The sequence below is a fragment of the Otolemur garnettii genome, unplaced genomic scaffold (assembly GCF_000181295.1).
Source record: "Otolemur garnettii isolate 467f Iridium unplaced genomic scaffold, OtoGar3 scaffold00187, whole genome shotgun sequence".
Classification (NCBI taxonomy): Eukaryota; Metazoa; Chordata; class Mammalia; order Primates; family Galagidae; genus Otolemur; species Otolemur garnettii.
In genome coordinates this window covers 1980717-2008062 of record NW_003852582.1, presented here as the reverse complement: position 1 = coordinate 2008062, position 27346 = coordinate 1980717, and the positions used below count along the sequence as shown (strand labels likewise).

Below are 27346 nucleotides of genomic sequence, written 5' to 3'. Positions count from 1 at the left end.
TTTTTTTTTTTTTTTTTTTTATGCAAGACCCAATATGCAGTAAGAAATATAAAGACGGACATAGATGGAAATGAATGAGTAGAGAAAGATACAGCATGCAAACAGCAAAGCATACGAAGGCTGGAGTAGCTATATCAACATTAGTTTAGATGTCAAGACAAATACTAATACCAGAGATAAGGAAGGGTATTTCCTAATGAAAAAAGGAATAATCTTAATTGTAGCTTGTGAAATGTTTAATTTTAAAATATTTAAAATATTCCTCTCTCAGCAAATGCTAAATCAATGAGACAAAAATAATCAATACAGCCAACCTCAAGATTGTCAGCTTCCTTGACTTAATTGACACAGAACACCACACACAACTTCAGAATTCATATTGCACATGACATGTTCAGCAGGACAGTCCGTATTGTGAGGTATAGACCCAGTCTCATTGAATTTATAAAGATTGGAATCATATAGTATATGCTCTCTGATTACAACAGCATCAAATTGAAAACAGAAAGATAGTTCAGAAAACCCCAGTATTTAGAAATTAATACACTTCTAAATAAGAGAAATTAGGAAAAAAAATTGAAATGACTTAAGCTTCCACTTTCCAGAAGTTAGAAAAATAGTACACAGTTAACCAAGAATAGGAATAGGTAGAGAGAAAAAAAGAATAAGGATAAGCAAAAATCAATGAAATAGAAAAAAATAAAGAAAATGGACAATGCCAAGGTGTTCTTTGAAAAAAACAAAATTAATAAATCCCTAGGTAGATGAACCAAGGGAAAAAGAACAAGTCACTAATATTAGGAATTTGAAAGAGAATGTTACTATAGCTCTTACGATTTTTAAAAAGACAAGCAAAATTTAGATTTTTCTTTCCCAAGATTTTTCTTTTTTTTTTAATCTCCAAAGATTTTTTCAAAAATGTTTTATTTCAGATTAATGTGAAGATAAGTATGATTGTTTGCATTTGTAAGGTAAAGTCCAATTCCAGGCCATCACCCCAAAAGTGTGCACAGTTCCCCTTGGGTGGGAACTTGCCACACCCTCCCCTGCCCTTGAATTTAATTGAGTTTTTCTCTCATGTGGGCACATAGTTGTTAATCTACTGAGAGAGGATACCGGAGAAGGGTGAGGTCTAGGAGAACAGGTCTTCTCAAGGAGACCACAAGGATACACCTGCAGGGTCCTCTCCATGGTGACTCAGCTCTTGGGACTTTGGAAACTTAACTTCCTGGAACTTGGAAATTTCCAAGTTCTGTGAAATCCTGTAATTCTACAGGGGCTGGAATAGCATCTCCCACTTGATTCAAACTGGCCAATGAGAAGGGTACCTGTGGGGTGGAACTTTTTGACTGTTGACAAAAAGGGAAAGACCAAGCCAGAGGGGGAGCACAGCCATTTGGAAATCTATGCCATTAGCTGTAAGCTCCCCAGCCAATAAATAAAGCCCTTCCTCTTATAACATAGTGTTTGGGTGCTCTTTCTCTCCATTGGGCCTCGTCTTCCTGCAACACTACTAGTTTCAAATTAGTGTTGAGTACATGTGATGCTTGTTTTTCTGTTCCTGGGATACTTAGGAGATTGTTCTCCAAATCCATCCAGGTCATTACAAAAGACAAAGTCTCTCTCTTTTTTTTTTTTTTGAGACAGAATCTTATTATGGACCCCTCATTAGAGTGCTGTGTCATCACAGCTTACAGCAACCTCAAATTCTTGGGCTTAAGTGATTCTCTTGCCTCAGCCTCCCAAGTAGCTGGGACTACAGGTGCCCGCCACGACACCCGGCTATTTTTTTTGTTGTTGTAGTTGTCGTCGTTGTTTTTAGCAGGCCCGGGTTTGAACCCAACAGCCTTGGTGTATGTGGCCAGCACCCTAACCACTTAACTACAGGCACTGAGCCAAATCTCCATCTTTTTATGGCTGAATAGTATTCCATGGTATACATGTATCACATTTTATCAATCCATTCGTATGTTAAAGGCATTTGGGTTGTTTACACATCTTTGTAATTGTGAATTATGCTGCTATGAACATTCAAGTGCAAATGTCCTAATGGTAAATTGACTTTGTTTCTTCTGGGTAGATACCTAGTAATGTATCCCTAAAATTGGACCACTTAGTTAAAAAAGACAAATTCCTTGAAAAATGCAAGTTACCAAAACTGACAAAAGATGAAACAGAACATCTGAATAACTCTGTTTATTTATTTTATTATTTTTTTTTTTGCGGTTTTTGGCCAGGGCTGGGTTTGAACCCACCACCTCAGGCATATGGGGCTAGCGCTCTACTCCTTGAGCCACAGGCACTGCCAACTCTATGTTTATTAAAGAAATTAGATTCATTACCAAAAAATTTCACATAAAGAAAACTCCAGGTTTTACCTATAAAACCTCAAGTCAATTAAAAAAATACTAATATTACACAAACTCTTTCAGAAAAGAAGGAACATTTCTCAAATACCTTTTGTAAAGCCAGCTTTACCTTGAGTATAACCTAACAAAGATGTTAGAAAGAAAGGAAACTGCAGACTAATCTCTCTCAAGGGCATAGAAACAAAACCTTTAACAAAACATTAGCATACCAAATCCAGCAATACGTGAAAAGGGATAATGCATAACATTCACGGGGAGTTTAACCCGGGAGAACAAAGCTGGTTCAACATTCATAAATCAGTGTATTTCACCATATTAATGCGTTTTTATTGTTTATTGTTGGGGATTCATTGAGGGTGCAAAGAACCAGGTTACGCTGATTGTATTTGTTAGGTAAAGTCCCTCTTATAATTAAGGAGAAAGCCCAATGATTATTTCAGTAAATGTATAAAAATCATTTGACACAATTGAACACCAATTCATGATTGTAAAAAACTCAGCAAATTGAAGTCAAGCTGATGAAGAGCATACACGACATATTTAATGATAAAATATTAAATGCTTTCCCTTCTATGATAGTAGACAAACTGAGAATGGCCACCTGGCCAAATGAATGATGTTTGCCACATTTTAAAATGTATCAGAAATTTAAGATAGAGTATTTGATGAATAAAGGGATGTATTCCCTTTATTATAGAAATATAACTTGTTATATTTATTATACTATAGAAATATAATTAGATAAATTATTTATTATTTTATTATAGAAATAGAATATTATATTTTAGAAATATAATAAAGCAAATATAGCAAATTTTAGACTATAGACGGTACATATGTGCACATTCACTAGTGTACCTACAAATTATATGAGCTAATAAGTGTAAAATTCTATGGTAATCTGCTTAAGCCATATATTTAAAAAATGTTAAAAGTACTTGCTAATCAAGAGAAATCTGACTTCTGAAATTAATATGACAAAATACGATATAACTTACAAAAATTCAACTCACACACAATGTTACAGCCCTATTGCATAGTAGGGCACGTAGTATTATGTTGTTACTACAGCTACATGATATAAAATGCCATGCACATTTCCCAGGAGACAAAAAGTAGGTGAAAAAAGACTAAATGAGCAGTCATAATAAGATTGTATGAGTTTTGGCTCCATTTGTATGTTAATGATTCTTCTTTTTTATTTGAGAAAAAAAAACCCAAATGGTCCTGGTAGGACAGCTCATGCCTATAATCTCAGCACTTTGGGAGGCCAAGATCAGCCTGGGCCACATAGTAAGACCTCATTGCTATAAAAACAAAACAAAACAAAACAAAAAAACCCAAAAAACAAAGCTCATCCATTATAAATTATATACCTTCTCAAGAACAATAAATGCAGTTTCCTGGCTCAGCGCCCATGCTCAGTGGTTAGGGAGCTGGCCATATACACGGATGCCAGCAGGTTCAAACCCGGCCTGGACCTGCTAGACAACAATGACAACTTCATTAACAACAAAAAAGTAGCCAGGTTTTGTAGCAGGCGCCTGTAGTCCCAGCTACTTGGGAGGCTAAGTCAAGAGACTTGCTTGAGCCCAGGGGTTTAAGAGCTGCCTTGCTGTGAGCTGCAACAGCACAGCACTCTACAGAGGGTGACATAGTGAGATTCTATCTCAAAAAAAAAAATGCACTTGCCTGACAATCAGCACTTTTAATAGGTTCTTATTCCATGTTCTTCCAACTGCATCTGCTTTGGCTGCACACATCTCTGGCACCCTCCACGTGACAGAGTGTGGCTCTAATTCAGACACTGCATGGCGGAGTACCCTATTACAGTTTTGAAACAGTCCTCTGGTATCTTCAGCCACATAAAAGGTATGGTATCAGAGTACACTTTATAGAGAAATCTGAAAGCATTTTCAGTAAAGGCACTTAAAAAAATTATCTGCACTGAAAAGCAAACAAACCATGAACTCAAACAAATAAGAAACCACGAGAAAGAAACTCTCAGAACAATGCCTGTACCTTATAATAGCCCAGACACATTGATAACACACACACACATACTCAGAGTTTCCAAAATAACTTTATTACTATATAAAAAGTTAAGAAAAAATAGATACATTATTTCTTCCTACAAAATTATAAAATATTCAGGATATTTTGATATTTTTCCATAAATGTATTAAGATAAAAAGACCAATGTAAAGATAGAAATCTTTTCCTCGTAAGATTTTTAGGTACCTCGTGAGGATAAATCATACTAATTCTCTTTCTTCTGTACTTTCCTATAAGACACAGCAGTGACAGTTTTCTGGGAGAGCTATCTACAAAAGGACATGCCAAGATAAAAATTCCATCATATTGAAATAAAATTAGCATAAAGCTTGACTTCTTCCTTTGTGTTTTCAGCTTGGCAGTGGTCGTCAATCAGGGCTGTACTGGAATTTCCAGCTCAACAGTGGAAAGAACCTAATTAAAAATGAGACACACTCTTCATTTTGTCCTTTAGAAAGCAGAAGGCGCTTGTCAGTATCCCCTCAAAAGTGTAATTGCCTTCTTTGTCATCTCATTGTAAGGGCTGAAATGCTGTTTCTAAACATCATAGCTTAAAGCAAACTGTGCAAATAAAAGGCAGGAAAGTGCTCTGGAGGGTGGATTTGGTTTGACACAAGAAGCATAGGAAGCTGTACGCTTCTGATGACATTAATTCAAAAAATGTATTCACTAGAGTTTCTCGATAAATGCTTTGAGAGAAAAGGCTTTCGTGTTGATTCAAATGAGTGTTAAAATAAAGCTTTCTTTTCTGAAATTAGATTACGGGGTAAGCCAAGCCAGATTACCTGCACAGTTGATATAAACTATAATTATTTGGGGAGGTCTCAATCACTGTTTTGGAACTGATACCTAAGGCTTTGTTCTCCCCTATTCTTTGGGGACTTTTTAATGAGATATTTTGGGGGGAGATGCTTTTGGTAGGAAATATCACCTTCTAAAAGATAAAGGTACAATTATCACTGGAATAAAAAACCCATTATAATAAGAGTCTAAAACAAAAAGGGTTTTCTAGATATATTTTACTATGTATTATTTTACAAAGGCTAAAAAAGAAAGAAAAGAAGTTCCTATAATATCTGTACGATTACCCCCATATTAGCTTCCCTAAAAGATAAAATAAAGGGCTGCGATGAGGGCAGCTCAAATCCTTTGCCATAGAGCCATTCTAGTGCCAAATCCATAATTAACTTTTCACTCTTAACCTCTTTCTTGGCCTATATAAAAAGGAACAGCAGCCTCAATTCTTGGGGCTCAGTCACTGTCCCCCCCAAAAACAATCTCTGGAATTTAGTGCACCTCTACATAATGAAATATCCATTTGTCAAATGGTATATGACCATGCAATCCCTTTGACTTAGCACCAAGATTGTACCATGCTATGCCCGTACTGAATTTAATTGTCCTACTTACTATATGCCAGGCTTTGGGTTGGGCACTGGGGATGCTTCGGTGACTGTTACCAATTTTGGAAGTAGAATTAATTAAATAAGAAGAAAACAGTGTTATAATGGGGAGAATCTTGAATGGTTCTCCGTGAAGGTTAAGGGAGATGATGAAGTATAGCTCACATTCAGTCTTTGGAAATACTCCAAAGGAAATGGGCTAAGCACCAAAAATGTTAAGGGCATTTGGTACAAACTATAAGGTTTTTATCCACATTAAAATGCTTCCGTGTAAAATTTCACGGAAGCCAAAAATCAACTAAAAAATGAAAGGCATCATTTTGGCATAGATACTACTCTAGGTTTTAATTTAAGTCACCCCAGAATCCAGACAGAGACCTCCACACATGAAAAGTTCTTATCTCTCAGTCTCAATCCACTGCTAGGAACCCAGTATTTCCCCAAAATTTGAGGGAAAATATCCCTCCAAATTCCATGAAAATCAGAAAGAACCTTTGCTATTGCCCCAAAGAAGAGCTGACCATGACGTAGGTCTCTTCTAGTCCAAACTCAAAGTTATTTGACCCCTAAGATCATGAAGAACAAAACACTGCATATAATTAATCTTGACAGCTACAGATGTTCTCTCTTTCTCAGCTGCTTGAATCAGAGGAAAGCTATAGATAGGCTTGCCCAAATCTTTCTGTTACAAAAACACGATTTTAAGATCAAAGCCACTGCCCTGGCTGATTGGCAGTGGCAGGGGCTCCAGGATCCACGGGAGGTGTGGGTGACTCCTTTCCTTAGTTATCTGGGAAGAGAGCCAAAGGGAAAGAAGCACCCCTTTAAAAATAACTCCATTCCACACCAGTCAATTGAGGTTTATTCAGGGGTGGTTTGATGTAGGTGCAAATTAGTACAAGACAAAAATAGTAGTAGCGTAGTGAAGTGGTTATGATCACAGACTAAGCAGCCAGATCGCCAGGGTTTGAATCTCAGTTCAGCCATGTATGAGCTATGTCACCTTGGGTTGAATTATCTGTCTCCCCACCCTTCAGATTTCTCACCTATAAAATGGAATAATAACATCTACCTCATCAGGTGTGTCTGAGGACTGAGACTTAACAATATCTGTAAGGCACTAAAAGAGTGTCTGGCTCATAGTTCCATGTAAGAACTTCTAAAAATAAGAACAGAAACTTAGGAAAAAGTACTCTTTAAGATTGGTAGAGCAGTTTTGCTGCTTATATAGGTGTATTTTTATTCTAAGAAGATCAGAATCTGGGTCCTAAAGCATCCCAACCCCAGGGAAGTCTTGGAACTAAGTTGAGTTTTAGAAAATCTAAGTCAGGCTGACCAGAGATCTCTTCAACAACCTATGGTCTGGGCACTGCTCCAAAATATCCTTATATAAACCCTGGTCTTCAAGGCTAACGCAAACCCAAACAAGTGGGGAAGGAACAGAAACCAGGGCTGGAGAGAAAGGGGCTAGATACTTTCCTAATTTTTCCCCTATATTCTAACCAGGATATCTGTGTAGCAACATGGTCTAAACCCTGTCCCAGATCCTCACAATCTGATTTTAAAACTTTAGGACAAGTTATACCTGGTTCCGAAATCACTGGGCTCTCAGAATTAACAGGAAATGACTGCCTAAGCAGAGGCTAGGGATGCTGCCAGTTCATCAAATTAACCAACTAATAGACACATTTTGAGCACCGGTTCTGCACAAGGCACTGTGCTAATGCTTTGGTCCTCAACAAGAAAGAGGTAACATAACCCCAATTTGTATCTGCTACTGTTTATACTGAGCACAACCTTTCCAATTCAGGTAAGTTCATAGGCCTCAATCAATTCAAATCTTCCAAGAAATCTTCCTTTATCATTAAAAAAAAAATCGTAGCTTGATTACTTTATGGCTAAATAGAAGCTAAATACATACGTCTCCACACCGTTTCACATGGTGGATCTCAGTCCAGCCTCATCAAGGGCTAAATTTCTTTTCCTTGCTGCTGCTTCATTGTTTAATTCTGAATCTGATTTGTCCATTGTGTTGCCATAGTTGGTTGTCATGGAGACTCCCGCTCCCTCTATAGTGTCTCCATTTGGCTGAAGACGGGTAGAATTTGGTTCTTTAGGACGTTTCCATTGTGGTCTGGAAACTATCCAAAAAATGAGGGCCCCGAACACCAGAATTAGAAGGCCAAGGGTATTTGCGAAAACACCTTCTGGTGGGAAGGAACTGTATGGAGGAGTTCTCCTATGAAAAAAAGAGAAAGTATGTTCAATTACAAATAGGGTGATACAACAACATGCAAAAGTCTTGACTTTATCTGCTCAAAAAACACAGTGGTACAGCGTCAGTGTCAATTTCCTTAAAGCTTGATATTGAGGAGAAATTTAAGTTACACTATAATTCACTCAGTTGTATATCATAAAATGGTTAAAAATCATAAATATGAAAAAATAGCATCTATAACAGCTATATCACCTAAAAATCCTAAAGGATATGAAACAAAAATGTGGGTACACTGTAATTGCAATTAATATAAAAACATGCACATTAGGTAGGGGGTGGTGGCTGATGGCTGTAATCCTAGCACTCTGGGGCTGAGGTGGGTGGTTTACTTGGGCTCATAAGTTTGAGATCAGTCTGAGCAAGAGCGAAACGCCGTTGTAATGCCCTAACTATTAATCTATTTTGCTAAGGACTTTGCTAAAGGCTTTCAACACACCCCCTTTAAGCTCAGCTGAAAGCTGCAGAGGTTAGTGGACTGTGAAATCCTGTGAAACCACAGCTCTGCCTTATAAGCACTCCCCTTACCCTAGAGATCTAACCTCGCAGGTGTTGGCTTTTATGACCTTGCAGGTGTTGGCTTGACTCCTCTTCCCCTACCAAAAGCACGTTATAAAAAGCTTCTACGCCTGCTTCTGCTGGTTGAGAGACTGTGGCGTGAATCCGTTCTTGATCACGGGCCAGTAAAGGACCCCTGCTTAATTTGGACTCAGTGTGCTGGTGTTTCTCTATTCCACTTCCTTTGGGTATAACACCATCTCTAAAAATAGCCAGGCATTGTGGTGGGCGCCTGTAGTCCCAGTTACTCAGGAGGCTGAGGCAAAAGAATCACTTGTGCCCAAGAGTTTGTGGTTGCTGTGAGCTATGACCTCACAGCACTCTACTGAGAGTGACAAAGTGAGACTGTCTCAAAAAATCACACAAAACAAAACAAAACAAAAAAATGCACGTCAAAAAGATTGAAAAGGAATACATAACTTCAATAGTTGTTCTGTAAGAGTGGTACAATTTGTTGGACTTTTTGATTTGCCTTTTAAACTTTTAGTAATATATGTATAATATAATAATTTTTAAAAGCATTTTTAATACTTAAAAAGATTTTTCTGCGCTTATATTACATTTTCCCATTGGACAAGTATTTGACATAATATAGGTTAAGCATTACAATCAGGAAGAGTATGCAACTTACAGGGCAAAAACCAGTTTCTCCGTCACTCCCATAAGTGTTGTTACAATTGCCGTTCCAAAGATGAGAAGTCCAGAATAAACATGTATGGGCATGAGAAATGCTCGAAGAGAGAGTGGAGCCCAAGGAAGCAGAAAGATCAAAATGCCTACGAGAAGCTAAACACATACAAAAATGCAAAAGTTATCATTTAATTTTAAGTTAAAACCTTTCATGCAGAACCAAGGAGCATAAAATAAAAAGTAAACTGCCCTATCCCCAGTTCCACTACTTAAAGGCAACACCTATTATATCACCTTTTCATATAGTCTTCCAGAAACTTTCTCTAGCTATACAAGTATATCATATGTGTTACATATAATTTTTTGTATAAACGGAATTTTACTATATATATTATTCTGCATCTTGGTTTTTTTCCATTAATGATATAGCTTGGAGATCTTTTCATATCAACAAATGTTTATCCAGTTTATTATTTTTAATGGCTAAAATTCCAAGGATGTAACATTATTTATATCGTTCTCCATTCATGTACATTTTTGTTTCCAGGTTTTTGCTATCATTAGCAAGGGACCGTGAACATTCTGGTACTTGTTTGTTTTTACCAATTTCCTAAGGTTGCCAGATAGGAAAGGAAGTAAGAGATTTTTTAAAAATCACTAAACCCAAATACATTAGGACATATAATTTAGTCAGTTCAACCTAAGAAGCTATGTGGAAAGCAGCTGACAATTTTGTTTTGTGAGGAGGAAATGAATTCTGCAGGAAAGTTATCTTCATTTCCTTGATAATTAAATCCCTAGTGGGATACATTTTTGCAGAGAAGATAGCAAGATTCCTAAATCAACTGTTTTTTTCAGGTATCTATTTACAATGTGTCACCCTGACAAAACAACTATTAGAAGAGAGGATATTGGGAGAAAAGAACTGACATTACTGTTCATTTTTCCTAATCGAGATCCAGGGATTAACAGGGGGCTACCAAAAGGATGGAGGCAGGAGGAGGGGTCCAAAGCTCTCATACACATTCAGAATCAGCTTTTGGTAATGAATGGATAGGCTGGTTTGCATATTTTATTGTTCACTTTATAAACTTAAAATGCCTGTATGTGGCTCAGTGCCTGTAGGTCAGTGAGTAGGGCACCGGACACATACACAAAGAGTAGTGGGTTCTAGCCCAGCCCAGGCCTGCTAAACAAAAATGACAACTGCAGGCAGTACCTGTGGCTCAAAGGAGTAGGGCGCCAGCCCCATATGCTGGAGGTGGTGGGTTCAAATCCAGTCCCAGCCAAAAACTGCAAAAAAAAAAAAAAAAAATGACAACTGCAACCGAAAAATAGCCAGGCATTGTTGTAGGTGCCTGCAGTCCCAGCTACCTGGGAGGCTGAGGCCAAAGAATCGCTTAAGCTGAAGAGTTTGAGATTGCTGTGAGCTGTGACAACACAGCACTCTACTGACATAGTAAGACTATCTCAAAAAAAAAAAAAAAAAGCCTGTATGTATTTGAAATAGTTCAGAGGGTTTCCACTTAAAGGTTCAGAATATTCTTCAATGTCCTTCATCAAACTTCAGTCATTCCACTAGCAGCAAAGGGCCAGCCAGCTTCCTGATATCATGCTGTGTTTTCAAAAATGTGGCTCAGGAAGTGACTTGTCAGGGATTTCGGTAAATAATATATTTCTGTCACTTATCCATAAAAATATACATTTCTCATATTCCTGTTCTCTTGACCATTTTTATTCCCGAGATTCTTACTGTTTTCTCTCATATCTTTTATAATTCATCACATGTGTCTCATAATCTTGTAAGGCCCAATGATCTAAGCCAGTGCGACCCACAGGAACTATATTAGAGGGTCGCGGCATTAGGAAGGTTGAGAACCACTGATCTAAGTGGATAAAATGTCAGAAATTTGCTTACAGGATCCCCAAGCAATTTAACTCCTCTAAATCTTCCTTTTATCACTAAAAAAAATTCTTTCAACAGGCTGGGCGTAGTGGCTTATTCCTGTAATCCTATATCTATAGTAGAGATGAAAAATGCCATCTTCAGGTTATATTTTATTTATTTATTTATTTTGTAGAGACAGAGTCTTACTTTATCCCCTCAGTAGAGTGCCATGGCGTCACAGCTCACAGCAACCTCCACTCCTGGGCTTAGGCAATTCTCTTGCCTCTGCCTCCTAAGTAGCTGGGACTACAAGTGCCAGCCAGAACGCCCAGCTATGTTTTTGTTGCAGTTTGGCCTAGGCTGGGTTTGAACCCACTAGCCTCAGTATATGGGGCCGGCACCTTACCCACTGAGCCACAGGTGCCACCCCATCATCAGGTTATAAAGGAGCCTACCATAAGATTTACACTTCAAGTAACAACAACTAACTTGTATCATTCTAGTGTGGTAAGCTAAGGGCTAAACCTTTCTATGCATTATTTGGCTTTGATTCTTATGGTTTCATAAAGGATCATAGCTTTCATTTATAGCTGAGAAAACTAAAACCAGATAAATTAAATAACTCATCCAAGGTCACCAGCTACCAAATGGATGAATCTAACCCAACTTAGGTCTCCGTGATTACAAACCCCGCTTTTTAAACACTACTTGCTCTCTGAGTCTGAACAAGGAAGAAGCAAGGGACCAAATTTCCTCCTAAGGAAGAAGCAAGGGACCAAATTTCCTACTAAGCAAAGCCATGAAATTGTGAAATGATATTTCTGAGAAGCCCAGTTAGCAGAAAGAAAACAATAGGAAATAAGAACCTGGATACTTCAGAGAGAAAAGAGAATCTTTAGACAATTAAATGTGCTTTTATGCCTATAATCCTACCACTCTCGGAAGCCAAGGCGGGTGGATTGTCTGTGCTCAAGAATTTGAGACTAGCCTGAGCTAGAGTGAGATCCCATCTCTAAAAACAGCTGAGCATTGTGGTGGGCACCTGTAGTCCCAGCTACTTGGGAGTCTGAGGCAAGAGTATGGCTTGAGCCCCAGAGTTTGAGGTTACTGTGAGCTATAACTCCATGGCACTCTACTAAGGGTGACAGAGTGAGACTCTGTCTCAAAAAATAAATAAATAAATATCCTTTTAATTCACTCAAGTTAAAAAGTAGAATATATTGATATAATTGGCTAATAATAAAGAAGAAAACCTTATAGTAGGGAGAATATATTCAACAATAATTTGTCGTATATTTAATGCCTTAAAGAAAAGAATTGGAATGCTCCCAACACACAAAAAAGATAAATGTTTGAAGTGATAGATATCCCAGTTACCCTGATTTGTTCATTACACATTGTATACTTACATTAGAATATCACATGCATCCCCAAAATATGTATAACTATTACACAGGGTGGACATAAGGTTTGTGTAAAGTTGTGTAACACACAAACCTTATGTCCACCCTGTATATCAATAAACATTAATTAATGAATTAAAAGAAGAAAAGCAATATTCATTTCAAAAGATATAGAAAAGGCATTCAGTAAAATTCTACACCCGCTCATTTAAAACAGTAAAATAAAAATTTTTCACAAACAAGGATAGAAGGAAATGAGAAGGATATATACAATAGTATTAGACACATTCTTTTCAAAATCAGAACAAGTTAAGTATTCTCATCATTAAGCTATACTTCTTTCTTCTTCTACACTTCTACATACTTCAGTACTTCTCCACTCTTCAATTCTATACTGCACTGGCTAGGAAGGAAAAGATACTGTTGACAATATACTGGCCTTGCAGATAAAGGGCAAGAGCAGATTCAATAAATGGTGACGGGAAAACAGCTTATCCATGTCATAAAAATGCAGTTGGATCACAACCTCACATCATACAATCAAGTTAACTCTACATGAATTAAGCACTTAAAGATAAAATGTTAATACTTTTAATAGAAAGCGTAAGAGATTGTTTTGACCTCGGGGTGAAAAAAGGATTTTATAAACAAGTCATCCAAAGAAAACGAGACAAAACATGAAATCCTAGCGGTAAAGAATGAATTAATTTGGTTGCCTGAAAATTGAAAATTTTTCGTTTGGATGGGGTTGTTGCCATAATAAACTAAATTGAGAATTTTTACTTATCAAAAATATTAACAAAACAGCAACCTTAAAGCTGGAAGAAGATATTGCATGATGTATAAATGATAAGGAATTTAATACAGAAAACCTACACATCTTTAAGGAAAAGAAAAACAAACTTATTTTTTATATGGACAAAAGATACTAAGAAGTATTTCTAAGAAGAGAAAACACTGGTGAAATGAACAATAAAACACAAAGATGTCATTCTAGACCCGCTGGTGGGGCAATAATTTACCAGTGTGAAGAGGATACAGCTGGCAAAGATATGCCATATGGGAACTCTTATAATTGTGGGCAGGAATAGAACTGTGGTCAACCACATTGGAAACCAATGGGCATTATCTTTTTAGGTTAAGCATCCACTTCCACTCCTAATTATATGCCCAGAGAAACCCTTACATATGAGGACCAGAGATGTGTATATGAATGTTCAATGCAGCATTGTTTGTAACAGAAAGCAGTTGAAAATAACCCAAATGTTTAATAGCAAGAGAATGAGTAAGTAAATCGGTGGTATATTTATATAGTGGAATATAAAAGCAAAAACGAATGGACTACAGCTAGAGGAATCAATATAGCTGAATCAGTAGAGTAAAAAAAAGTTACAATAGGGCGGCACCTGTGGCTCAAAGGAGTAGGGCGCTGGCCCCATATGCCAGAGGTGGCACATTCAAACCCAGCCCTGGCCAAAAACTGCCAAAAAAAAAAAAAAAAAAATTACAATAGGACATATATATACACACACATATATAGTATGAGAACTTTTTTAAAAGTTCAGTTAACTAAGAAAAATTATTGTACTTAGGTCTTTAATTTGAAATAAAGAAGGAAAATTAAACACTGTGTTAATCAATATTTAACAACACATTTTAGTTAAACAACATATTTAATTGGTTAATGAACATCATTTAATTAAACAGCATATTATTTAGTTAAACATTTATTTAAACATATTATTTAGTTAATCAATTTGTTTAATTAAACAACATATTATTTAATTAATTAACCAATATATTGATTCACACTATGTAGTAAAAGTATAAAGAAAATCAGAGAATCAGAAAAAGCACCAGGAGAATGGTTATCTCTAGGGACTGGGGTAGGCAGGGAATTGTGAGATCAAGGTGATATGGGTAGGTGGGTGAAGTTCTATGCTTTCTAAATAAAAATGAATGTGGAATCATGGGAGTTGATTTTATTAGGTTTATCCATAACCTTTATATACATAAAATAGTTTGTTATTTTTTTTTAAATACCCCACAGGCTGGGTCTCAGAAGTTGAGTAGAATTTTACACTTAAAATGCTTTAAACACAATGTTGGAAGGGTGAAGACCTTTTAGCTTTTTTTGCTTATATTGTTTTATTGTTTGATCCTTTTTTTTTTTTTTTTTTAACTGAAACAACCCATGGATTGGCTTCATTTGTCAGGTAAATCCCGGTGATACACAGTGGCTAAACCAAACCCCAGCAGTGCTAAGGTAAGAGGATCTAATCTCAAAAATCTTTCCCATCCCCTTCACGCTCTGCAGGTTTGTTTCTTGAATTAGACTGAAAAGGAATGGGAACTACCTCCCACACCCAGGTGAAAGGTCTGCATACAATCACACTTTGTAACTGAAGTGCACGGAGGGGTAGCAGTGAAGGATCCCAGAGGGTAGGGCTTCCTGTTCTCTACTCAGCCTCAAACCCCCCCAGGTGGAGAGAACCCCAGGTGGAGAGAACCACTCTTGACTCAGAAAGTGAAACTGCTTCTCTTTTAACTCAAGCAATCTGACAGAGAAACATCTCGGTCAAAGCATATTTTTGTGGCTCATATATTTTTACAACTAAGAACATGAGGGCAGGAATGTTTATAAATCATAGTAAGGAAGGAGTTTAGCTCCTATCAAAAGCAAAGAACGAGCTTAGAAATGGTTTCTTTCCATTAAGAAAGAAGAGGTTCTTTCATTTAATTTCTTTCTGGGTGATCTGTCACTTCTATAGAGAAGCAATATAAACAACTTAAAAATAGCTTTTATATAATAAAAGAATACAGCTGAAATGTCATCTCTCCAACAAGAGGAATAGGAAACTGTTCACCTCATTCCTAAATGAACAGCCAGAAGGCACCAAGAATGACATTCACATCTTGGTGAGGGATGCAATTTGCTTAGTTTTAAAAATTATATATATTTTGCATATAATATATGTGATTTACTTATATTTAAAACAAAAGAGCAACATGTTCAAGCAAGTCAAACAAAATATGTTTTAAAAATTAATAATTCCCGGGTAGCGCCTATGGCTCAAAAGAGTATGGTGCTGGCCCCATATGCCGGAGGTAGCGGGTTCAAACCCAGCCCCAGCCCCAAAATTAATAATTCCCCCAACCAATTTCATCCCCACATTGGAAGCAGTTCAGTATATTCTTCCATAACTTTCTTTATACAGCTATACATCTGTGGCTTTCCCTTCCTTTCATTTCTTTTTCTTTTTCACAGAAAATGACATTTTACTATACATATTTTTCCCAGTTTTTTTATGCTGAAAAACATGGATTTCACCCTTGGTCTGGAGGTATAGCTACATTTTTTGGTCATAACTGTATAATATCCAACCATACGGACTTACCACAAATTACTTACCATTTCCCTAGTGATTAATATTCAGGTTGCTTACCATTTCCTGCCTGTAAAACAATGATGCTTCCCCTACCTCAGATTAAACAAGTTACATACTTTATTTCTTAACTTTCTTTTTCTCTTTTCCTTGTCTTTAGTTTTTATATTTAGACTTTTTATTTCTTATAGCATAACTGTGTACACTAATGCAATCGTGGGGTACAGTGTGCTGTTTTCATATACATTTTGAAATACTCTCATCAAACTGGTTAACATAACCTTCATGTCATTTTCTTAGTTACTGAGTTAAGACATTCATACTCGAAATCTTTCTTTTTCTATGGTATGACATACCGAATCTTTTTGTTTTGTTTTCTTCCAAATGAATATCTTTTTTTATTTTTGAGACAGAGTCTTAACTCCGTTGCCCTGGGTAGAGTGCTTATAACTCTTGGGCTTAAGTAATCCTCCTGCCTAAACCTCCCGAGTAGGTGGGTGTACAGGCACTCACCACAATGCCTGACTCATTTTTTTTTTTTAGTAGAGATGTGGTCTTGATCTTGCTCAGGCTAGTCTCAACTCCTGACCTCAAGCAATCCACCTGCCTTGGCCTCCCACAGGGTTAGGATTACAGGTGTCAGCCATGCACCTGGCCTTAAATAACATTTATTAAATAAGCATTCTTTCTTCACTAAATTGAAACACCATCATGTCACAGAAAAAGTTCTCATTCATGCTTGGACTATTTCTGTACTCTCTGTCCTTTCTGAATACTCCGAATGTTATTTGTTCCTGTGTTAATCATTTGTTTCAAATAAGGCAGGTCTCCTTCCCTTCTTTTTCAAGCTTTTCTTGGTTATTTTAGGATATTTGCTCTTCTGTGTAAAGTTTAAGACAATTACTGCATTTAAAATTAGAAATACATTAAACATAAATATTAGTTGAAGAAGAAAAGATATTTCTATGTTAATTTTTCTCTTTCAGTAACATGGTCTTCTCTCTGATCATATCATGGTTTTTGTTTTCCAGTAGGATTTTATAGTTCTTCACATATTCTACATCTAGATCTTATACTTTCATTGTTCAGTTTATTCCTGGTTATGTCATAATTTCTGGCAGTTTTTTTTGGCCGGGGCTGGGTTTGAACCTGCCACCTTCGGTATATGGGGCCAGCACATGTCATAATTTCTTATCTGTATTATAGAGTCTACTTCTTTTTCAAAGTGGTTGTTTCTAATATAGACAAAAGTAATTTTATTTCATTTTTATTTTACATTTTATTTTATTTTGAGACAGAGTCTCACTTTGTTGCCCTGGCTAGAGTGCCATGGCATCATAGCTCATAGCAACCTCAAACTCTTGGGCTCAAGTGATCCTCTTGCCTCAGCCTCCTAAGTAGCCAGAACTATAGGCGCCCACCACAAAATCCAGCTAATTTTTAGAGACCAGTGCTCAGGCTGGTCTTGAACTCCTGAGCTCAGACAATCCACCTGTGTCAGCCTCCCAGAGTGCTAGGATCACAGGTGTGCGCCACATTGCCTGGCCTGACAAAAGTTATTGAATTATTCATGGCTATTTTATGTCCAGCCACCTTTCACATTCTTTCATTACTTTTGATAATCTCTTGAATTTCTAGACAAATATATGGTCTGCTAACGGGAAAAAGAGTCACAAATTTTGTATTATATGAATTTTTTCATTATCTTGTATATTAGCTAAAACTTCGAGAACAAAGTTGAATGACAATAGTAGCAAGTATCAATGTCTTATTTATGATTTTAATGAAAATATCTTCAGTATTTCAGTCTAACCTGATGTTTGCTATTGAATGTTGGCAAAGGTGTGTGTAATGAGAGCCACCACCTGCAGAGGTGCAATGGGGCCACATATAAGAGAAGTTTGCCTTCTTCGAATGTATTGGAATAGTACTTGCTTTTTAAAGGACAAAGGTATAAAATAATCTGGTCCCCCCTTTTAGTGATAGATTTCAAATGACCTTCCTAGTTTCTTCTACTATTGCTTTGGTTTTCTGTTTTGGTTTTCAAGTTTTTCATGGATCAAATTTGGTAGATTATATTTGGCAAGAAAATAATCCTTTTACTTTTTTAAAGATTTTAAGTTTATTAGCATATATTAAAATTTAATAATCTATCCTAATTTTAAAAATTATTTGTATCTATGATTATCTTTCTCATTCTGAATGTTGTATATTTTCGTTTTTCTCAATCAGACTCGCCACGGTTTATCTTTTTTTTTTTAATTTTTTAAAGAACCCACTCTTCATTTCATATATATTTTCTTTTCTTTTTTATTTTTATAGTTGTGGTAGGCCAGATCATGGACCCTCTCCCCCAAAGGTGTTCACACTCTAATCCCTGGATCTTGTGAATGAATATGTTATATTACAAAAGATACTGTAACTAAGGTTACAGGCCTTATGATTGGGGGATAATCTTGGATTATCTGGGTTAGTACAATCTAACCAGGTGTATCCTTTTAATGACGGAGAGTTCAAGAACGTGGAATCAACTCAAGTGCCCATCAACCCATGAATAGATTAATACACTGTGATATATATATACACACACACACATATACCATGGAATACTAGTCAACCATTTAAAAAGATAGAGACTTTACATCCTTTATATCAGGGTTCTCAATCTTCCTAATGCCTCCTAATGCCGTGACCCTTTAAAACAGTTCCTCATGATGTGGTGACCCCCAACCATAAAATTATTTTCATTGCTACTTTATAACTGTAATTTTGCTACTGTTATGAATCATAATGTAAATATCTGATACCCAGGATGTATTTTCATTGTTACAAAGGGGTCACGACCCACAGGTTGAGAACCACTGCTTTATATTAACCTGGATAGAGTTGGAGAACATTCTCTTTAATAAAGTATCACAAGAATGTAAAAGCAAGTATCTGATGTATTCAGCGCAAATAAGAAGCCAGTAAATGAACTAATACCTGCCCACACAAGAGAAAAACTCACTGTAACTTAAATTGGAGGGAGAGGAGAGAGAGGAGGGGAGACAGGGAAGGAGGGAGCAGGATGGCACAATGTCAGGGTGTATGGCACACCTCCTGGGTGTGGAGCACAACTACAAGGGGACCTTACCTGACAAACACGAACAGTGCAACCTAATCGTCTTTATCCTTCTATTAATCTGAAATTAAAAATAATAAAGTGCCATACAATTCTAAAAGAAAAAATATAAGGGCAGAGAACTTTCTCTGGCTGAGGAGAGGAGACAAGGAGAAAGACAGAGAAGTCAGAGCGACTCCCTCCGAGGCGGTGAGATGGTTTGCTTCTCCCTAGCTAGCCCTGAGACGGAGAGAGCTGTGTATAGGAGCAGAGAAGGGCCCAGGGCAATTCCCAGCTGACAGCTGTGAAGAACTACGGCCCTCCCTCCTAAAATTACCAGGACCTAGATTCACCTAACAATCTGAATTAACTTGGAAGCTGATTCTACCCCAGAGGTTCCCAGTCAGAACCCAGGTGGGCTGATTACTCAATTTTGGCTTTGTTAGACCCAGAGCAGAGAAACCAGCCACACCAATCTAGATTCCTTTTGTACAGAAATTATGGGGTAAAAAGTTTGTGTTGTGCTAAGCCATTAAGTTTGTGGTAATTTGTTACAGTAACAAGAGAAAATGAATAGAATTAGTCATGATTCAGGCCGGGGTTCTTATTAATTTACTCTTCCTGGTGTATTTTGTTGCTCTGTTTTGGTTTAAGTGAATAGTTTATGTATTTTCAGCTTTTCTTTCCCCCAAAATAATAAAAGCATTTAAATCTATATTCCTATGAGAACTATTTTGGTTAAGACCCACAGATTTTATAAGTATTCTTTTTTTGATAATTCCTAGATAATTTCTTAATTTTACACATTAAGATACAGATCAGAGTGTAAATTGGTTTTTAGAGAATCTAGATTAAAAAGCATACCTGGCACAGGAAATCTTTTATTATAATATATATTATTTATTTATTTCATTATTTTATTTGTTATTCTGTAAATTCCATAGTTCTGGTGCCCCCTGATGGGGGAATAGTTATAATGGAAACACATGTAAAGAATGTTAAGACCACATTTCTAGTCACTGAATTTTTTTTCTTTTCTTTCTTTTCTTTTTTTTGAGACAGAGTCTTGCTCTGTCTCCCCAGGTAGAGTGTATAGCAGCGTCATCACAGCTCACAGCAACCTCAAACTCCTGGGCTCAAGGGATCCTCCTGCCTCAGCATTCAGAGCAGGTGGGACTACAGGTGCATACTGATGGGTAACTTGGGGGGAATTTTTCTATTTTTGGTAGCAAGAGGCTCTCACTTTTGTTCTGGCTGGTCTCCAACTCCTGACCTCAATCAATCTTCCCACCTGGGTGTCTTAGAGTGCTGAGACTGAAGGTGACAGCCATCGCTCCTGGCCTGTTTTACCTTTTATACTTTGTTTATAAATACACCAAGACACTGACTGACCTGTAAGACATAGAATATGACAGCTATCAGTCCCACCCAGCCGTGCAGACTGTACAGATGGGGGATATGCTGGGCATTGCGGTTCTCAAACACAGCCACCAGGGAGGTAATTGCAAGAATGGCAGCAACGGTATTTAACCCTGCGTGGATGGATTTCATCAGGAGCTTGCTGCATTTCCAGGTCCATGGCAGTCTGTATACGATGATGGCTAGGAAGAGATAAAAGGGGACAGAACATGTGTTTTTAAAAATCAGCACCAAATGGGCACTCTTTTGTGTGAAAACCTTTTCCCTTGCCTTCCCTCCTCCCCTCCTCCCTGTGTTATTCCTGTCTCCCAGTGACTCTTTTTTGGGTCTGAGGTTGGGGAGGACTCCTTTCCTGGCTGGCATTTGCTTCACCCCCAACTGGTGAAGGAACCTTGGTTCCTCTCAGGCTCAGTCCTAAGGCTTTTCCTTCCTATGCACTCTCTCTGTGGGTGAGTACATTCACTCTTTCACTGATATCTAAGTGGCAGGCACTCCAAAATTTATATCTCCAGCCCAGCACTGTCTTCTAAACTTCACACCCATGTAACCCAATGCCTTCTTGACATGTCCATATAGATGCCTCCCAAGAATCTCAAACTTAGCACACTCCAAACCCAAATTTCGATCATATTATCCATTATCATATTAACAGGTTCATGCCTATTGTCGCTTTTCTTCTTAAAAATGTCTTCCCTTAATAAGAAAAAGAAAGACTAAGGAATGGAAAACATGCAAAAAAATTAAATAGACATTTCACAAAGGAGTATATCCTAGTGGCTAATTAACATAAGAGATCAACTTCATTAGTCATCAGAGAAATGCAAATTGAAACCAAATGAGAATTCCTCTACTACACATCTGAATGATTAAATACAGAAAAACACTGGGTATGGAAATGAATGTACAGCAATCAGAACTCGAATGTTCTGCTGATGGTAGTTTAAATAAGAACAAATACTTTGGAAAACTGGCAGTATTTACTTAAGCTAAACTTATGTCTACCTAGGATTTAGCAATTTTACTCCTGGGCCTATGCCTAGGGTGACCAGACGTCCCGCTTTTGGCTGGACAGTCCCACTTTTTAACAATTTGTCCTGCATCCCGCTGCGTTTTAAAGAAGTCCCGATTTTTGGAAAGAATGCACCAACGGGTGGGAGAACAGTAAGGGAGTATATGGTTTTCGGCTGCCATGTGGCTATTTCGCCAGAATGTACGTTTTATATTAATTTTGTTAATTTTATAATGTTAAACTGTAATAATAACAAATAATTGTTGAGAAGTGATTATTGAGAACTGCTTATCAAAGTGTGCATTGTTGTCAGGCCCTGCCCTGCCCCACCCCCTGCCCCGTGCATCTCCCCACCTCCCCATGTTGTCCCGCTTTACAAATGTTAAAATCTGGTCACCCTACCTATGCCGAAAAGAAATATGTACAGATGCTCACCAAAGACACATCCTAGAATATTATTAATAACAATATTTATGGCACCAACACCTGGAAACTCCCCAAATGTCCATCATCAATAGAATGAGTAAATAAATTCACACCCTGGAATAATATACAGCAAAGAGAATGAATGAGCTATGCCTAGAATAACACTGGACGATATGGATCAACCTACAATGTCCAATCCCCAAAAGCCAAACACTAATAAGCAAATAGTCTGATTTAATGTATTATACATGAAGTAAAAAAACAGGCAAACCCCATGTCTGCAATGCTAAGATAGGATAATAGTGGCCTTTGTGAGAAAGGGATATTGCAACTGCAAAAGAACACAGAAGGGATTTCAGAGGCTCCCATCAATATTCTGTTTCTCGACCCGGGTGGTGGGGACAGAGGTATTCACTGAGAGGGTATTTATCATTCTGTGTGTGATTAAAGGTCATTAAAAAGGCTCCTGAAAAGGACTGTTTTTTAAAGAGACCACCAAGCAGAGAGGAGCAAACACATTTCTACACTTGGTCGCCTCCTGACTCTCCTGGATTCCATTAGGGAAGAGGAAGTGCTAGTTTGCTGCCAACCCAGGAGTAGGCCCTCAGGCTGCAGTAAGAAGAATCCTGGGAGAAAACTAAGGAGTAAACACGGAGACAGTGAGACATCAAACTAAAATTACTAGGAACTCTCAGGAAATCAGGAAGCAAAGAAAGAAAAAAAAAATAAGAAACTAGAAAAACCCAGCAGATCAGTTAATTAGTGCTTGGAGTGGCCAGAAGAGTCACAGCTTCCTAGAAGAATGGACATCTCTTGAATTTGAAGAGTTGAACAAAAAAAATCATGAATGGTCTAAGGCAATTGGCCAGTGTCTTGAATGGCCATAAAGAGGGACTGGCAGTACCTGTCTCCACACCATGACAAGTTTGCAGGAGGCCAAGGAACCTACCCCAACCCTGTCCTCGTGAAGAGGCCCTGCACAGGATCAGGGATACAGATGGAAGGCCAGCATCTCTCCAGGTCCTCTCTGTGCAGAGACACCTGACTTCCCAGCTCCCAGGTACCTAGCGTGGGCCTATGCCATTCACCTCAAGAGGCCACTGTGGGCTCCTCTACCCCAGAGCTACATGCAGGATCCTCGGGTACACGGATGGCAGCCCTGGAACATGAACCTTCCATGGTCAACTCCACGCCTGTCCCCTACCTTTTTCCTGGCAGCCCAAACACCCTGCCCCTGCACAGTAGTGGTCTACCCTCTTCTGATTCTGATTCAGGTCCTGTACTTAAAGACAGTTAGAACCTGGATCCGGATTCTGTCTGAAAAACCAAAAAAAATAGCACAACCAATGTATTAGTGCATGGCTCCTTCCTCTCCCAGCCCAATGTAATGAGAATAAAACGTGAACTAGATGCGTGACCATGGCCTCAAAACAAAATAAATAATTTTTTTGTTTTGAGTGTCCTCGTTTAAGCTCCTATCCATCCCTTCAGCCCACTTTAGGGAAAATTTAGGTATCTGGAAATATGTTACAGATTGAACAAATTTAAAGAATACTTCCTTGGAAGATGAATTCAACTGTGTCAATAGTATATGATGTACATTTCTTAGCTCTACCAGAAAAAAAAAATGAGCCTCCCACCATCAAAGACATTTATAATATGAATATATAAAACTTCATGGGATCATAGCAACATAACAGGTCATCTCTTCCTTTTTTAAGCAGAAACACAATCCACAGAGACAGATATGAATTCAGCCTATTGAAAGCTTTCAGCACAAGCTGTCACTCATCCTTCCTGCTCTTTAGCCCCACTCCAGTACTTGACAGCCCCCACCGTTATTCCTTTCACTTAATCCAAACCTTGGAAGATTGCTAATTTTAGTGTGTAGATGAGTATCTTGTAAGTGTTGATTGATTATCCTTCCTTGAGGACGCGGAGACTTTTTGGATATTCACTTCTATACTCCATAAATAGAAATATTTAAACATTTAATACAAACTAATGGAATACCTTAAAGAGTATACTTTTAAAGCAAGCTCAAGGTACCTCTTGCCCCCTACTTCATCTTCTCTGCAGGCAGTAATGTGTCTTGCTGTTTCTCCTTGTGTCCTCAGAGCCTAAGACAGCCCCAGGCTCAACGTATGTAGCTCCATAAGTATTTTTTTAATTTGTTGACTTTTTTGATTGACATATAATAATTGTTCATATTTATGGAGTAATAGTGATGTTTCAATGCATACAATGTATAGTGATCAGTTCGGGGTAATTAGCAATCCATCATCTTAAGTATTTATCATTTCTTTGTGTTAGGAACATTCCACTCTCTCTGCCAACCCAGGATTAGGCCCTCAGGCTGCAGTAAGAAGAATCCCAGGAGAAAACTAAGGAGTAAAAATGGAGAAAGTGAGACACTTTTATGTCCACAATAGTGTAGCTATTTGAAGGTATATATTATTGTTAACTAGTCATTCTATTGGGCTATAGAACACTAGAACTTATTTTTTAAACTCTTATTTTGAGAGAATTGTACATGCATATGCAGTTGTAAGAAAGAATACGTCTCATTCAGGATTCCCCAGTGGTAACATCTCAATTAGTACAGTATCACAACCAGGAAACTGACATCTACGTAATTACTGACCTTATTTAGAGTTCATCACTTTTACTTGAGAGAGAAAGAAGAGAGATCCATCAGTATTTTTAATTCTTATTATTTTTTTATTTTTAGAGACAGGGCCTCACTCTGTTGCCCAGGCTGGAATTCAGTGGCACCGTCATAGCTCATGGCAGCCTCTAATTCCTCAGCTCAAGCAATCCTCCTACCTCAGCCTCTCAAAGTGCTGGCATTACAGGTGGGAGCCATCACATCAGCCCATAAGTACTCCATAAGTACTTTTAAAGTAAACAAATGCAAAGCACTTTCTGCAGACTGATCAAAATGTAAAACCAAATTGCTCTCCACTCAAATACTGTGGTTTCCCCACTCATGCTTTTTCTCCTCTGAGCATTCAATGGCAAACCTTATATAATTCTCTAGTTTTCAGGGAATGCAAATGCCTCTTTACCCAAAGACCAGTGATCATTTATCCATAAAGTGGTGCCTTTCACAATCTGTGTGATTAGGCAGTAGTAAAATAAAAGTGTGCAATATATGAAGACCTGATAAACACATCTCTCCTTCTGGTTTGGCCCCACTTATTACACACACATGTGCATGCACACACACAAGTCCTTGCTAGGTAGTAGGTACCAATGTGAAATGCTTTATATGTTTATATATATGTATATATATTGAAACAGAGTTTCACTATGCTGCCCTCAGAAGAGTGCTATGGCATCACAGCTCACAGCAACCTCAAAATCTTGGGCTTGAGTGATTCTCTTGCCTCAGCCTCCCAAGTAGCTGGACTACAGGCACCCACCACAATAGCTAGCTATTTTTTTGGTTGCAATTGTCATTGCTGTTTAGCAGGCCTGGGCGGGATTCGAACCCACCAGCCTCGGTGCATGTGGCCAGTGCTGTAACCAGTGTGCTACAGGCGCCAAGCCTATATGCTCACATTTTAATTCTCACCTTCACTCTGTCAGGAAGGTACAAATATTATTACTGTTGTTCAGAGGAGGATGCTGAAGCAGAGAGGTTAAGTAATGTGCTCCTTCTGAATTAGTAGGGTTTTTGTTTGTTTGTTTTGTTTTTGAGACAGAGTTGCACTTTGTCGCCCCCAGTAGAGTGCTCTGGTGTCATAGCTCACAGTAACCTCTAGCTCTTAGGTTCAAGACAGACTCTTACCTCAGCCTCCTGAGTATCTGGAACTACAGGCACCCGCCGCAACACAACGCCCAGCTATTTTTAGAGATGGGCTCTCGATCTAGCTCAGGCTGGTCTTAAACTCATCAGCTCAGGTGATCACCCACGTTGGTCTCCCAGGGTGCTGTGATTATAGGCATGAGCCACCATACCTGGCTGAATTAGTGTTTTAAAATTAATATGATTAGGCTGGGCACAGTGGCTTACACCTATAATCCTAGCACTCAGGGATGCTGAGGCAGGTGGGTTGCCTGAGCTCATGAGTTTGAGATCAGCCTAAGCCAGAACAAGACCTCATCTCTAAAAATAGCTGGGTGTTGTGGCAGGCTCCTGTAGTCCCAGTTACTTAGGAGGCTGAGGCAAGAGAATCGCTTGAGCCCAAGAGTTTGAGGTTGCTGTGACACCACAGCACTCTACCGAGGGTGCCAAAGTAAAACTCTGTCTTAAAAAAAAATAAATAAAAATAATAGGATTACTATTGTTGTTGTTATCATTACCACAGTCATGTCACCCAGGAACCACTGGAGGAGGGTGGAGGAATCTTAGATGAGTGAAATATGAAAAGGAAATCCTCAGTATGTATTTGCTTGAAAAGCAAATTATGAACAATAAACCATAATAGCCTTTTCTCTCTACCACCCTGGATTATATTATATCAAAAATTTCCAAAATCAAAACTAATCACTTTTATGAAAAGTCAGGAGTAGTTATCACGACTGATAGGAATGTTCTAAGCAAGGGGATTCTGGAGGGCCTGGAATTGATCTGAGCCCATAGGTGTATTCATGTTATAAAAACACCTCCCTGTTGATGTAGGTACTTTTCTGTATGTTGTTTTTCTTTTCTTTTTTTTTTTTTTAATTTCAAATTAACATGAGGGTACAAATTTTTAGGTTACATTGTTCTCACTTCTGGGGTAAAGTTCCAGTTGTAGAAGAGCCCCTTACCTAGGGAATGTGTTATACACCCTACATTGTGCACCTCAGGTGAGAGCCCACCTCATGCCCTCCCTCCTTCTCCCAAACGTCCTAGCCACCCCCTACCCTTATACCAGATTATATTTGTGTTTTATTGTTTATATGAGTGTGTAATTGTTTATATATTGGTTTCATATTAGTATGGAGTACACTGGATATTTATTTTTCCATTCTTGTGATACTTTACTAAAAAGAATGTATTTCAACTCCATCCAGGTAAATGTAAAAGCTGTAAAGTCTCCATATATTTTCTGGGGGGTGGTGGTGGAACAGAGTCTTATTTTGTCACCTTTGGTAGAGTGTGGTGGCATCATAGCTCACAGCAACCTCAAACTCTTGGGCCCAAGCAATTCTCTTGCCTCAGCTTTCCAAAGCACCCGCTACAACACTGGCTATTTTTTTTAGAGACAGAGTCTCACTCTGGCTCAGGCTGGTCTCAAACCTATGAACTCAGGCAACCCACCCATCTGGGCCTCCCAAAGTGCTAGGATTACAGGCGTAAGCCACCACACCGAGCCCAAGTCTCCATATTTTTTTAATGGCTGAACAGTGTTCCATGGTATACATATACCACAGTTTGTTGTTCCATTCATGGGTTAAATGGCTCTTAGTTTGCTTCCATGTCTTGGCAATTATG

The 27346-nt window shown here is 38.1% G+C and overlaps 1 protein-coding gene and 1 pseudogene across 2 annotated transcripts in view; both read right to left on the bottom strand.

Moving 5' to 3' along the window:
- LOC100940887 overlaps positions 1-4132 on the bottom strand; it is a 13890-nt pseudogene extending 9758 nt beyond the window's left edge.
- Positions 4133-6672: 2540 nt separating this feature from the next.
- Positions 6673-27346, bottom strand: part of LOC100959080 (cytochrome b reductase 1) — a 32385-nt gene continuing 11711 nt past the window's right edge. The window contains exons 2-4 of one of the 2 annotated variants that reach the window (XM_003800863.2): positions 20460-20668; positions 9292-9446; positions 6673-8066 (exon numbers count right to left, since the gene is read on the bottom strand). In XM_003800863.2, coding sequence (XP_003800911.1) covers positions 7763-8066; positions 9292-9446; positions 20460-20668 — 668 coding nt within the window. In that variant the 3' untranslated portion in view covers positions 6673-7762. The remainder of the gene's footprint in view (positions 8067-9291; positions 9447-20459; positions 20669-27346) is intronic. The other variant, XM_012812085.2, reaches the window with a different exon arrangement.